We start from the raw sequence: 13,011 nt of genomic DNA, 5'->3' as shown, positions 1-13,011 counted from the left end.
TATATATATATATATATATATATATATATATATATATATATATATATATATATATATTATCCCTGGGGATAGGGGATTAAGAATACTTCCCACGTATTCCCTGCGTGTCGTAGAAGGCGACTAAAAGGGGAGGGAGCGGGGGGCTGGAAATCCTCCCCTCTCGTTTTTTTTTTTAATTTTCCAAAAGAAGGAACAGAGGGGGCCAGGTGAGGATATTCCAAAAAAGGCCCAGTCCTCTGTTCTTAACGCTACCTCGCCAACGCGGGAAATGGCAAATAGTTTAAAAGAAAGAAAGATATATATATATATATATATATATATATATATATATATATATATATATATATATATATATATATATATATATATATATATATATATATGTATATATATATATATACATATATATATATATATATATATATATATATATATATATATATATATATATATATATATATATATATATATATATATATATATATATGTATATATATATATATACATATATATATATATATATATATATATATATATATATATATATATATATATATATATATATATATATATATATATATATATATATAAACATATGATGAACAATAAGCGAACACCTGATGAAACAGCTTAATTGTTCAATCGTGAAAGTTTTGGAGTATGCATATTCTATCATCAAGCAAACTACGAACAAAACTATAGATAGCGTAAGAACTCAGTTCAGTACCCGAAATTACCAGAAAAGTAAACAATGATGGGTATCAGTAGCTAAAAAATATTGATTATATGTATTACTACAGCTCAGATATCCATATAAATGTTCGTCGCGTGCAAATCCATACAGTAAGCGATAAAACTGTACATAGATACAATGATAATATCCCCACATGACATTAAAAACTAAATTTTTACATGATCACACAAAATTAAAAGCAATCTATATAACACAAGAGATTTAAAGGTGTTTCGTTACTCGTTAAAGAGGGCCTTTCCTTTATGGTCAGTAGAGACTCCATCAGTGAGTGCTCCGTACTGGTAAAGATTGTGGTGATGCCTGAAAACGAGTCCGGTTGTATGGGGTGGTTGGCATTCTGCGCATGCCAACGAATAGTACTGTACGATGGGTTATACAAGTGCCTGTTAGTCCTAATAGACTTTCTTTTATGTTCAAAGATGCTTACCTTTAAGTAAAGTTTTAGTTTGCTAATACGCACTGCATTACTGAGGTGGTGCTGGTGTTTGCAGTAGTGACACAGCGGTTTCTCACAAATAAAGATCACCAAATTACTCACCGATGTTTACCCCTATTTAAGACTTACACATCAGGGTTGTATTTAAGCCTTGATTCAAAGATGTTATTGCCAAGTTCTTAGAGGCATCTGCATGCAACAAACGCCAGTGCAACTACTGTATTGTATATTGACAAATAGATGAATGGAATAAACTATGATGAGTTTGAAAATGCGGACGCATACAATAGTTTAAAAGATATTATTAGTGTGGAGAAAGTTTAAGAAATGGGGCCGCTAGAATGGTGAAGTCCCTCTCTGGACAGTGATAATAGGTAATGATAAAAAGCTAATTTCACAGCTCGGCTTTTGACCCAAACACCGCACTACCACTCTGCACACTTACCTCACATAACACACCCTCGACAGCTTCAGAAAGTTACAACCATCACCTTGCACACAACTAGTGGCAACAGACATCAACGAACGATTCGATCCTGTCTCCATACATAGTCTCACACAGGAGTTTTGTGACCTCACCTATCACAAGAACAGCGAAGAAATGGCTGGCCAACTTCACAGACGGCTGTCAAGTCAGAGTCGTTCACAAACACTCTGCCTCTAAAACTCTCATTCCTTACAGTGTGGTACCCCAAAGAGCATTCTTTTTCCCACTAGTCCTCTTCGTAACCTCCCTACGTCCCTCGCAATCCAGTATCATGAAAATTCTTTCACATAAGGATGATCTCACAATTATACTACAGATACTACAAAACCCTAACGTTACACAAAAAACTACAAACATTCATTACTATCCTGTGTATCACTACCCTGTGTATCACTATCTTGTGTATCACTATATTGTGTATCACTATCCTGTGTATCACTATCTTGTGTATCACTATCCTGTGTACCATTACCCTGTATATCATTATCCTGTGTATCACTACCCTGTGTATCACTATCCTGTGTATCACTACCCTGTGTATCATTAACCTGTGTATCACTATCTTGTGTATCACTACCATGTGTATCACTATCCTGTGTATCACTATCCTGTGTATCACTATCCTGTGTATCACTATCTTGTGTATCACTATCCTGTGTATCACTATCCTGTGTATCACTATCCTGTGTATCACTATCTTGTGTATCACTATCCTGTGTATCACTATCTTGTGTATCACTATCCTGTGTATCACTATCCTGTGTATCACTATCTTGTGTATCACTATCTTGTGTATCACTACCCTGTGCATCACTATCCTGTGTATCACTACCCTGTGTATCACTATCCTATGTATCACTACGCTGTGTATCACTATCATGTGTATCACAGCCCTGTGTATCAATGCCCTGTGTATCACTGCCCTGTGTATCACTGCCCTGTGTATCACTGTCCTTTGTATCATCGGCCTGTGTATCGGACAATTAGGACACTTGCTTGTTCAAAGTAGAAAGCTTGCCTTCCCAAAGAATTCCCTTGTCACCCTAAGATCTAAATCTGTGAGACATGATTCCTGTTTTCATCCTTCCATATCCCTGAATGATTGACTATCCAGCCAAGCGCTAAGCAGCCCATCCTACTAAACAAAATATGCATCGTAAACTACACTTCACCAGACAAATAACCACATGAAACTATAGCTCCCCAGATATATACGTGTTACACTTTTCGTTTCCTTTCCGGACGCTACTCATTTCTTCAGCATTAATATCGAAAGATCGTCATTGTCCAAAATGAAAATGGTGAACACACACTCCTCAGCTGTTTCGCAGTCACCCTATAAATAAAATGAAGTATGTTAATCACATTCTCTTTGGCCTTTGGTCCCGCTTTCCGGACGTGGTTGCGTTTCTTGGTGCTGAGGAAGACCCATAGGTTGGTAAGGTAAGTTTTGACTATATCCTATATACTAGGAACAATTAGTTCTACCTTGAAATATGAGTGATCAGCGATGTGGGAATTTTCTCTATAACTCATGATTTCATCTTAGTTGTCAGAGATGCAACTACTATCTATTCGCAAGTCTTCTTAACCTTTCATAGTATAGCGAACAAGAATTCTTCAGTAGAAGGCGTTCTGAGGTATATATGTCGAAGAAGGAAATGCGTCGTTCATTAGGTGTGACGCTGGTGAAAAAGGACGCAACATTAGCATGTGACATCAATCTAGTCGGGGTCTATGATTCCTGAAGACGATGTGCAAGAATATAGAAAAAAAGGGCCACGCGATCCTGTCTTAAACAGTACTATGTTGCTTGAAGTTTGAGTTCATTCGCAAAAATATTTGCAGCAACTAGGCTCAAACTCTTCGTGTCTTCTTGGATGTTTGTGAGAATCTTTTGTACCCAGTTCTGTTCTCCTTTGAGTTCGGAAACGTGATGGCTTTACAAGAGTTTATGGGAGTTACTTGAGTAAGATGAACTTAATGATATAGCTTTACAGGAGTAACTTGAGTTGGATGTGTCTCGAAAATGCATTATAAAGAAGGGGCCAAAGGTCACGCCATCATACATTAGGGTCTTCAAGGATCCCACCGTCGTGCTCAAGGGACGTGCCGTCGTGGTTATGCGGTTCAGGGCTGTTGCTCTAGTTGTGCTTACCACCCTGTGCTTTCTGAGGGTAACGAGGAACAGCAGCACCGTTTGTCAAATTCACTGTTACTGTAGTCATTGCATGTGTGGGCTTATCTATGGCATGCAGTAAGTATTCCCGGTCGACAGCACTAATGGGCCAGACGAAAGAATTTTCCTAGGACGACAGTTCTCTACTACTGACGGTGCTCAGCTGTGGAAGAGACAGCACCTGCCAGTTTGGTTTCAATTTTTTTTTCTCGTAATTTTTCTTAAAGTTGAAGGCTCCAGTCACGGACAGAAGTCCTCGCCGAGGCTAGGCTTTTAATGGAAAGAAGAAAATAAGAAAATATTATGAGTATTTTAAGAGAGAGAATAGACTGGTTTTTAAGAAGGGACGAATTATAGGCCTTATGAAAAAACTTGTGGTTTATTACAAAGAAAAAGGAGGGTATGATAAGGACTATAAGGACGGCAAGCCACTAGAAGGAGGAGAGTTGTATGGTGCATTTAAAGAAACGAAAAGCCTAGCCCACTTCAACACTACTAAGTCAGGACAGCAGTACCATCTGGGCTGCTGCTGTCTACCCTTGAAGATTATATCCGTAAGTTTTAATCCAATGGTGATGCTCACTTCGTAAGTAGATTAACAAGAGATGATGCGGACTGCACATCGGCTTTAAACCCTTAGCTGGGTCCTCGTGTAACAGATGTCGAGGTTACATATACAGTAATTAGAGAAAGAGGGTCATAATGAGGGTTCTCATCATAATAACAGGCCTGTATAACTAGGTCTCCCATCGATCTGCAGCAGTGGCGAGTCCACTACCGCTCATTCTTTCTGGTTACCTGCCACAATTTCAACCTCGAAAAATCAAGTATTATGACCCGTCCAGCAGCTCGATCACCGACTGTTCAGATGACGTTATCCTTTATGGCAAACACTCACCTGTGTGCCAGATATGGTGACGTGTAATATATCAAAATGTTGAAAAGAAATCCACACGCTGTATAAAAGAAAAGAACACCTTCTCGTTCTTATAATTCTGTTTTGAGACTTTGTTGTGTCATTTGAAGTAATGAACCCCTGAAGTAATGAAATGAAAACTTCAGCAATATTATCATATTATGAAGAGATCTAAACCTGTCCAACAACGAGATCTAAACCTGCTCAACAACGATCATTACGCCGGGCAAAATAATACCACATGGATTATGCTTAATAGCTGTTATTACCCACAATGAACGTCGTGCGTCTGTCTGTTTGTTACCACCATAACTCAGGATATGAGAACGTCAGAAAGTTTAGTCCAGATACTGAGAATAACACAGAAAGAATGGCTCTCACATCGCTATGTTTCTGAAGGCAAAAAGTCTACGGTCAAGGTTACTGTGTGTAAATAAGCGTCTCAGTCGAGCGCAGTCGAGGTCTTTTAAATATTGTCGAGTCTTTCCTAACTGTGTTGTATATATCCTCTGGAGGTCGCAAATATTTCAGAGACTAATTAGAATCAAGCGATAAATCTACCACATCGTCCCTACGGTGCGCTAAAACAAAACTACCAAAACGCTCCAACTTTTATTCTAACATAGCAGTATGATGGACACAGAAATAATACTTCACATCTGCTAACGTTCTGTGTTCTAACTTTTAAGAAGAGACGACCGCTAAACCCTGTGTGGTACCTCTGAGTTCCGAAGGTTATAGTAAGCCGTGTAGGCGTCAATCTGTTGGCTAGAATTTTTCTGTTCTTGTCTTAAAGACGATCTAACCCACTGTGCACTACAAGACTACGCCATTAAGGGATTCTGTACATCGTAGTGTGGGTTCTAGCGACCTCCATTAAAGGCTTCGATTCTGTACATCGTAGTGTGGGTTCTAGCGACCTCCATTAAAGGCTTCGATTCTGTACATCGTAGTGTGGGTTCTAGCGACCTCCATTATAGGCTTCGAATAATAATCCAGTAACAGACCCGTTTAGAGTGATACTGGCTCCACCTGGCTGGCCATTTGTGTGTCAGTGACATTGATCTGTTGACGGTATGGCTCCCGTGTATGTTGCCACTTCTGCTAAGTAGAAGATCAAATGACAATTTTTAAGTTGGACTTTTCAGAAAGAAATGTAAAGGTTGTACTACTGATAAGACAGGAATGCATTTATTTTTTACACCAACTTTGCAGGACGTGTTTTCGTATCTTTCCCACGATATCTATCTAATGAACTCTGTCATACCCTAAGACTCGTAGCCAGTCTGGCGTCGTCCTGCACTAAATACCACTCTGGGTCGTTATAGCTCCTGGGGTCATTAGCTTCACGGCGAGCCCCATCTCCCTTCCTACCCTCCTCAAGCCAAGGCCAACCCTTCCCCCGCCTGTGTGGACTGACCGGGATGTGTGGTGACCATGGTAAATGGTGACCCAGGCGTGTGGTGACCATGGTAAATGGTGACCCAGGCGTGTGGTGACCATGGTATACGGTGACCCAGGCGTGTGGTGACCATGGTAAATGGTGACCCAGGCGTGTGGTGACCATGGTATACGGTGACCCAGGCGTGTGGTGACTATAGTATCGATGACCCAGGTGTGTGGTGACCATGGCATACGGTGACCCAGGTGTGTGGTGACCATGGTAAATGGTGACCAAGGTGTGTGGTGACCATGGTATACGGTGACCCAGGTGTGTGGTGACCATGGCATACGGTGACCCAGGTGTGTGGTGACCATGGTAAATGGTGACCAAGGTGTGTGGTGACCATGGTATACGGTGACCCAGGTGTGTGGTGACTATATTATACGGTGACCCAGGTGTGTGGTGACCATGGTATATGGTGACCCAGGTGTGTGGTGACTATATTATACGGTGACCCAGGTGTGTGGTGACCATGGTATATGGTGACCCAGGTGTGTGGTGACTATATTATACGGTGACCCAGGTGTGTGGTGACCATGGTATACGGTGACCCAGGTGTGTGGTGACTATATTATACGGTGACCCAGGTGTGTGGTGACCATGGTATATGGTGACCCAGGTGTGTGGTGACCATGGTATATGGTGACCCAGGTGTGTGGTGACTATATTATACGGTGACCCAGGTGTGTGGTGACTATGGTATATGGTGACCCAGGTGTGTGGTGACTATGGTATATGGTGACCCAGGTGTGTGGTGACCATGGTATATGGTGACCCAGGTGTGTGGTGACTATGGTATATGGTGACCCAGGTGTGTGGTGACTATGGTATATGGTGACCCAGGTGTGTGGCGACCATGGTATATGGTGACCAATGTGTGTGGCGACCATGGTATATGGTGACCCAGGTGTGTAGTGACCATGGTGTATGGTGACCAATGTGTGTGGTGACCATGGTATATGGTGACCCAGGTGTGTGGTGACCATTGTGTACGGTGACCAATGTGTGTGGTGACCATGGTATATGGTGACCCAGGTGTGTGGTGACCATGGTATATGGTGACACAGATGTGTGGTGACCATTGTATATGGTGACCCAGGTGTGTGGTGACCATGGTATATGGTGACCCAGGTGTGTGGTGACCATTGTGTACGGTGACCAATGTGTGTGGTGACCATGGTATATGGTGACCCAGGTGTGTGGTGACTATGGTATATGGTGACCCAGGTGTGTGGTGACTATGGTATATGGTGACCCAGGTGTGTGGTGACCATTGTATATGGTGACCCAGGTGTGTGGTGACCATGGTATATGGTGACACAGGTGTGTGGTGACCATTGTATATGGTGACCCAGGTGTATGGTGACCATGGTATACGGTGACCCAGGTGTGTGGTGACCATGGTATATGGTGACCCAGGTGTGTATTGACCATGCTATATGGTGACCCAGGTGTGTGGTGACCATGGTATAAGGTGACCCATGTGTATGGTGACCATGGTATATGGCGATCCATGTGGGTGACGACCATAGTTGTGGTGACACAGATGTGTGGTGATCATGGTATATGATGACCCAAGTATATGATGACCGAGGTGTGTGGTCACTAAGGTGTGTGATGACCATATGTGTGGTGACTCATTTATGTGGTGATCAATGTACATAATGGCCTAGATGTTTGGTGGCCCAGTTGTGGGTTGTTATACACTTCTGTTGAGCAAGACGGTAAATTCAATACCTGCCATATACTAATAAAAACAGGAGTTTTTGAAGGAATTTCTCTCATATATATATATATATATATATATATATATATATATATATATATATATATATATATATATATATATATATATATATATATATATATATTTTTTTTTTTTCAAACTATTCGCCATTTCCCGCATTAGCGAGGTAGCGTTAAGAACAGAGGACTGGGCCTTTTTCGGAATATCCTCACCTGGCCCCCTCTGTTCCTTCTTTTGGAAAATTAAAAAAAAAAAAAAAAACGAGAGGGGAGGATTTCCAGCCCCCCGCTCCCTCCCCTTTTAGTCGCCTTCTACGACACGCAGGGAATACGTGGGAAGTATTCTTAATCCCCTATCCCCAGGGATAATATATATATATATATATATATATATATATATATATATATATATATATATATATATATATATATATATATATATATATATATATTATAACATGGTAGCAAATCTACCTTTATCTGTCAGACAAAAGAAACTGTGAAGTGGATCTTGCATAAGACTGCTTAAATTTATCATCTAATTCATCTTGTGTCAACCACTGATGTTCTGTGATGTCCTGACCTTGATCTACAGATCCATTAGCGTCTCTCACTTGACCCTTGTAGAAGAAAACCTTAGCACCAATGAATCCATCCTTACGAACATTTTTTGGATATTTATATTTGTAAAATCCACAAGGAGCATTGCTAAGGAACTTCACTTTAAGATTATCTCCACATGCCTCTCGAACAATACGCTCACAAGTCTGTCTCAGTGTCTCTCCAGGTAGCCAAGGTGTCTGTGGGAAAACCCACTCATGGTTGGTTCCTAGTTTTTGTTTTACCACAAGAACAAGTGACCTCTCCAGGGCCCGGTTAAGGCTTCTCAGATCTTTGATGTCATCAGCACCAGGGTCTGTGATACTAGCTTTAAAAGCCTTCAGTTCCTCTACACATGCATCTTCAAATTCAACAGCTGTTTGTTTGACCGCTTCTTCAAGATCTACTTCCTCTGACTTTCCAGATTTTATGACTTCAGCTCGTATCCTGTCCTGTTCATGTTGAAGTTCGTGATCACTCCTGAGAGACATTTCTTTTTCAACTGCAGCAAGCATCTCAGAATACTGCTGTTCAATTGGAGTCAGTGGTGAAGAAACAACTGGAGGGCGAGTAATGCATGCTGCTCCCACTATTTGCCACTTTCCATTAGTACCTACAGCAGTAGAGCCACTCTTTGGTCTCGTAAATATTCTATAGAATATGTACACGTGTATAAATGTATATGACTGTGTGTGTATAGATATGTATACTTTGAGACGTATAGGTATGTATATGTGCGTGTATTTGTGCATGTGGGTGGGTTGGGCCATTCTTTCGTCTGTTTCCTTGCGCTACCTTGCTAACGCGGGAGACAGCGACAAAGTATAATACAGATATAAAATAATATATATATGTATATATATATATATATATATATATATATATATATATATATATATATATATATATATATATATATATATATATATATATATATATATATATATATATATATGCATATATATGCATATATATATATATATATATATATATATATATATATATATATATATATATATATATATATATATATATATATATTATATATATATATATATATATATATATATATATATATATATATATATATATATATATATATATATATATATTTCTTTTCTTTCTTTCAAACTATTCGCCATTTCCCGCATTAGCGAGGTAGCGTTAAGAACAGAGGACTGGGCCTTTGAGGGAATACCCTCACCGGGCCCAATTCTCTGTTCCTTCTTTTGAAAAAAAAAAAAAAAAAAAAAAAAAAAAAAAAAAAAAAAACGAGAGGGGAGGATTTCCAGCCCCCCGCTCCCTCCCCTTTTAGTCGCCTTCTACGACACGCAGGGAATACGTGGGAAGTATTCTTAATCCCCTATCCCCAGGGATAATATATATATATATATATATATATATATATATATATATATATATATATATATATATATATATATATTATATATATATATATATATATATATATATATATATATATATATATATATAATATATATATATATATATATATATATATATATATATATATATATATATATATATATATATATATATATATATGCATATTTATATATATATATATATATATATATATATATATATATATATATATATATATATATATATATATATATATATATATATATATATATATTTTTTTTTTTTTTTTTTTTTCTTTTTTATTATACTTTGTCGCTGTCTCCCGCGTTTGCGAGGTAGCGCAAGGAAACAGACGAAAGAAATGGCCCCCCCCCCCATACACATGTATATACATACGTCCACACACGCAAATATACATACCTACACAGCTTTCCATGGTTTACCCCAGACGCTTCACATGCCTTGATTCAATCCACTGACAGCACGTCAACCCCGGTATACCACATCGCTCCAATTCACTCTATTCCTTGCCCTCCTTTCACCCTCCTGCATGTTCAGGCCCCGATCACACAAAATCTTTTTCACTCCATCTTTCCACCTCCAATTTGGTCTCCCTCTTCTCCTCGTTCCCTCCACCTCCGACACATATATCCTCTTGGTCAATCTTTCCTCACTCATTCTCTCCATGTGCCCAAACCACTTCAAAACACCCTCTTCTGCTCTCTCAACCACGCTCTTTTTATTTCCACACATCTCTCTTACCCTTACGTTACTCACTCGATCAAACCACCTCACACCACACATTGTCCTCAAACATCTCATTTCCAGCACATCCATCCTCCTGCGCACAACTCTATCCATAGCCCACGCCTCGCAACCATACAACTTTGTTGGAACCACTATTCCTTCAAACATACCCATTTTCGCTTTCCGAGATAATGTTCTCGACTTCCACACATTCTTCAAGGCCCCCAGAATTTTCGCCCCCTCCCCCACCCTATGATCCACTTCCGCTTCCATGGTTCCATCCGCTGCCAGATCCACTCCCAGATATCTAAAACACTTCACTTCCTCCAGTTTTTCTCCATTCAAACTCACCTCCCAATTGAGTTGACCTTCAACCCTACTGTACCTAATAACCTTGCTCTTATTCACATTTACTATTAAGTTTCTTCTTCCACACACTTTACCAAACTTCAAAGGGGCAAATGTTGTGGATTATGTGAAGAGAAAGAAACAGGCAGTTTATGGCGCAGTGTAGGAAATTCATTCGCTTTTAATGTAGGTGTTGTGTTTCTTTCTCTTTGTGATACAAACTGCCTGTAACAAACTTGCAATATTTCTCTACAACATTCATTCTTATCATATTGTGTATTCACCTTTCATGCCTGCTCTGTAGCTTTTACCCTTTAGCGTTTGTTTAAAACGTCTTCCTTTTTGTGTCCTTTGCAAACACAGATTGGTCCATTGTCTTTTATCCTCTTTACATATTCCCATCTTTGGCAACCCCAGCTTATAAGCTTTACGTCTCTTTACAAGTGGCTTCTATACCATTTTCCGCCCTTTATTCTACGTCTTTCTCATTTATCACCCTTTTCTCATTCCACACGTCTCTTTCGTTACAGAGGAAACAGGATTGCATTATTTTCCCCTACGGCTCACGTATTCTTCCCGCCTTTGTAATTTCAAAGTTCTCTTAGCTTTATGCTCCTCGCCATTTTATCTACCCCTCCTCCCTCTTCCTCTCTCAATCCTTTTCCTAGGATTAGCAGACTTTGTCATCCTCTGCTACCCTTTGCCTAGAGGGTTTTTCGTGTTACAGGATGGACAAGCTACAGCAGCTTCAACCATTAAGAGGAAAGAAAGATTCAATCAAAAGCATCATGAATTATCATGGACTTGGATCATACCGTCGAAAAGACACTAAATTTTTGGAGATTTTTCATTTTGTAGTAATTGAGACGGCAAGGGTGACTAAACGCTCTAACATATATATATATATATATATATATATATATATATATATATATATATATATATATATATATATATATATATATATTTTTTTTTTTTTTTTTTTTTTTTTTTGCTTTGTAGCTGTCTCCCGCGTTTGCGAGGTAGCGCAAGGAAACAGACGAAAGAAATGGCCCAACCCACCCCCATACACATGTATATACATACGTCCACACACGCAAATATACATACCTACACAGCTTTCCATGGTTTACCCCAGACGCTTCACATGCCCTGATTCAATCCACTGACAGCACGTCAACCCCGGTATACCACATCGATCCAATTCACTCTATTCCTTGCCCGCCTTTCACCCTCCTGCATGTTCAGGCCCCGATCACACAAAATCTTTTTCACTCCATCTTTCCACCTCCAATTTGGTCTCCCACTTCTCCTCGTTCCCTCCACCTCCGACACATATATCCTCTTGGTCAATCTTTCCTCACTCATTCTCTCCATGTGCCCAAACCATTTCAAAACACCCTCTTCTGCTCTCTCAACCACGCTCTTTTTATTTCCACACATCTCTCTTACCCTTACGTTACTTACTCGATCAAACCACCTCACACAACACATTGTCCTCATACATCTCATTTCCAGCACATCCATCCTCCTGCGCACAACTCTATCCATAGCCCACGCCTCGCAACCATACAACACTGTTGGAACCATTATTCCTTCAAACATACCCATTTTTGCTTTCCGAGATAATGTTCTCGACTTCCACACATTCTTCAAGGCTCCCAGGATTTTCGCCCCCTCCCCCACCCTATGATCCACTTCCGCTTCCATGGTTCCAACCGCTGCCAGATCCACTCCCAGATATCTAAGACACTTTACTTCCTCCAGTTTTTCTCCATTCAAACTTACCTCCCAATTGACTTGACCCTCAACCCTACTGTACCTAATTACCTTGCTCTTATTCACATTTACTCTTAACTTTCTTCTTTCACACACTTTACCAAACTCAGTCACCAGCTTCTGCAGTTTCTCACATGAATCAGCCACCAGCGCTGTATCATCAGCGAACAACAACTGACTCACTTCCCA

At 39.7% G+C, this 13,011-nt stretch overlaps 2 protein-coding genes across 4 annotated transcripts in view; both read right to left on the bottom strand.

Annotated features, from left to right (window-relative positions):
- The window catches only part of LOC139753870 (opioid-binding protein/cell adhesion molecule homolog), an 842,066-nt gene that overhangs the window by 418,760 nt on the left and 410,295 nt on the right, over positions 1–13,011 (bottom strand). The window lies entirely within an intron of this gene.
- The window catches only part of LOC139753880 (large ribosomal subunit protein mL46-like), a 192,631-nt gene continuing 187,951 nt past the window's right edge, over positions 8,332–13,011 (bottom strand). Inside the window, exon 4 of the mRNA XM_071670836.1 lies at positions 8,332–9,213. Within this exon, the coding sequence (XP_071526937.1) occupies positions 8,439–9,213 (775 nt within the window). The 3' untranslated portion in view covers positions 8,332–8,438. The remainder of the gene's footprint in view (positions 9,214–13,011) is intronic.

This window comes from Panulirus ornatus, chromosome 15 (genome assembly GCF_036320965.1).
Source record: "Panulirus ornatus isolate Po-2019 chromosome 15, ASM3632096v1, whole genome shotgun sequence".
NCBI lineage: Eukaryota > Metazoa > Arthropoda > Malacostraca > Decapoda > Palinuridae > Panulirus > Panulirus ornatus.
Note: the sequence above shows the minus strand (reverse complement) of the source record. Positions and strands in the feature narration are given on the sequence as shown.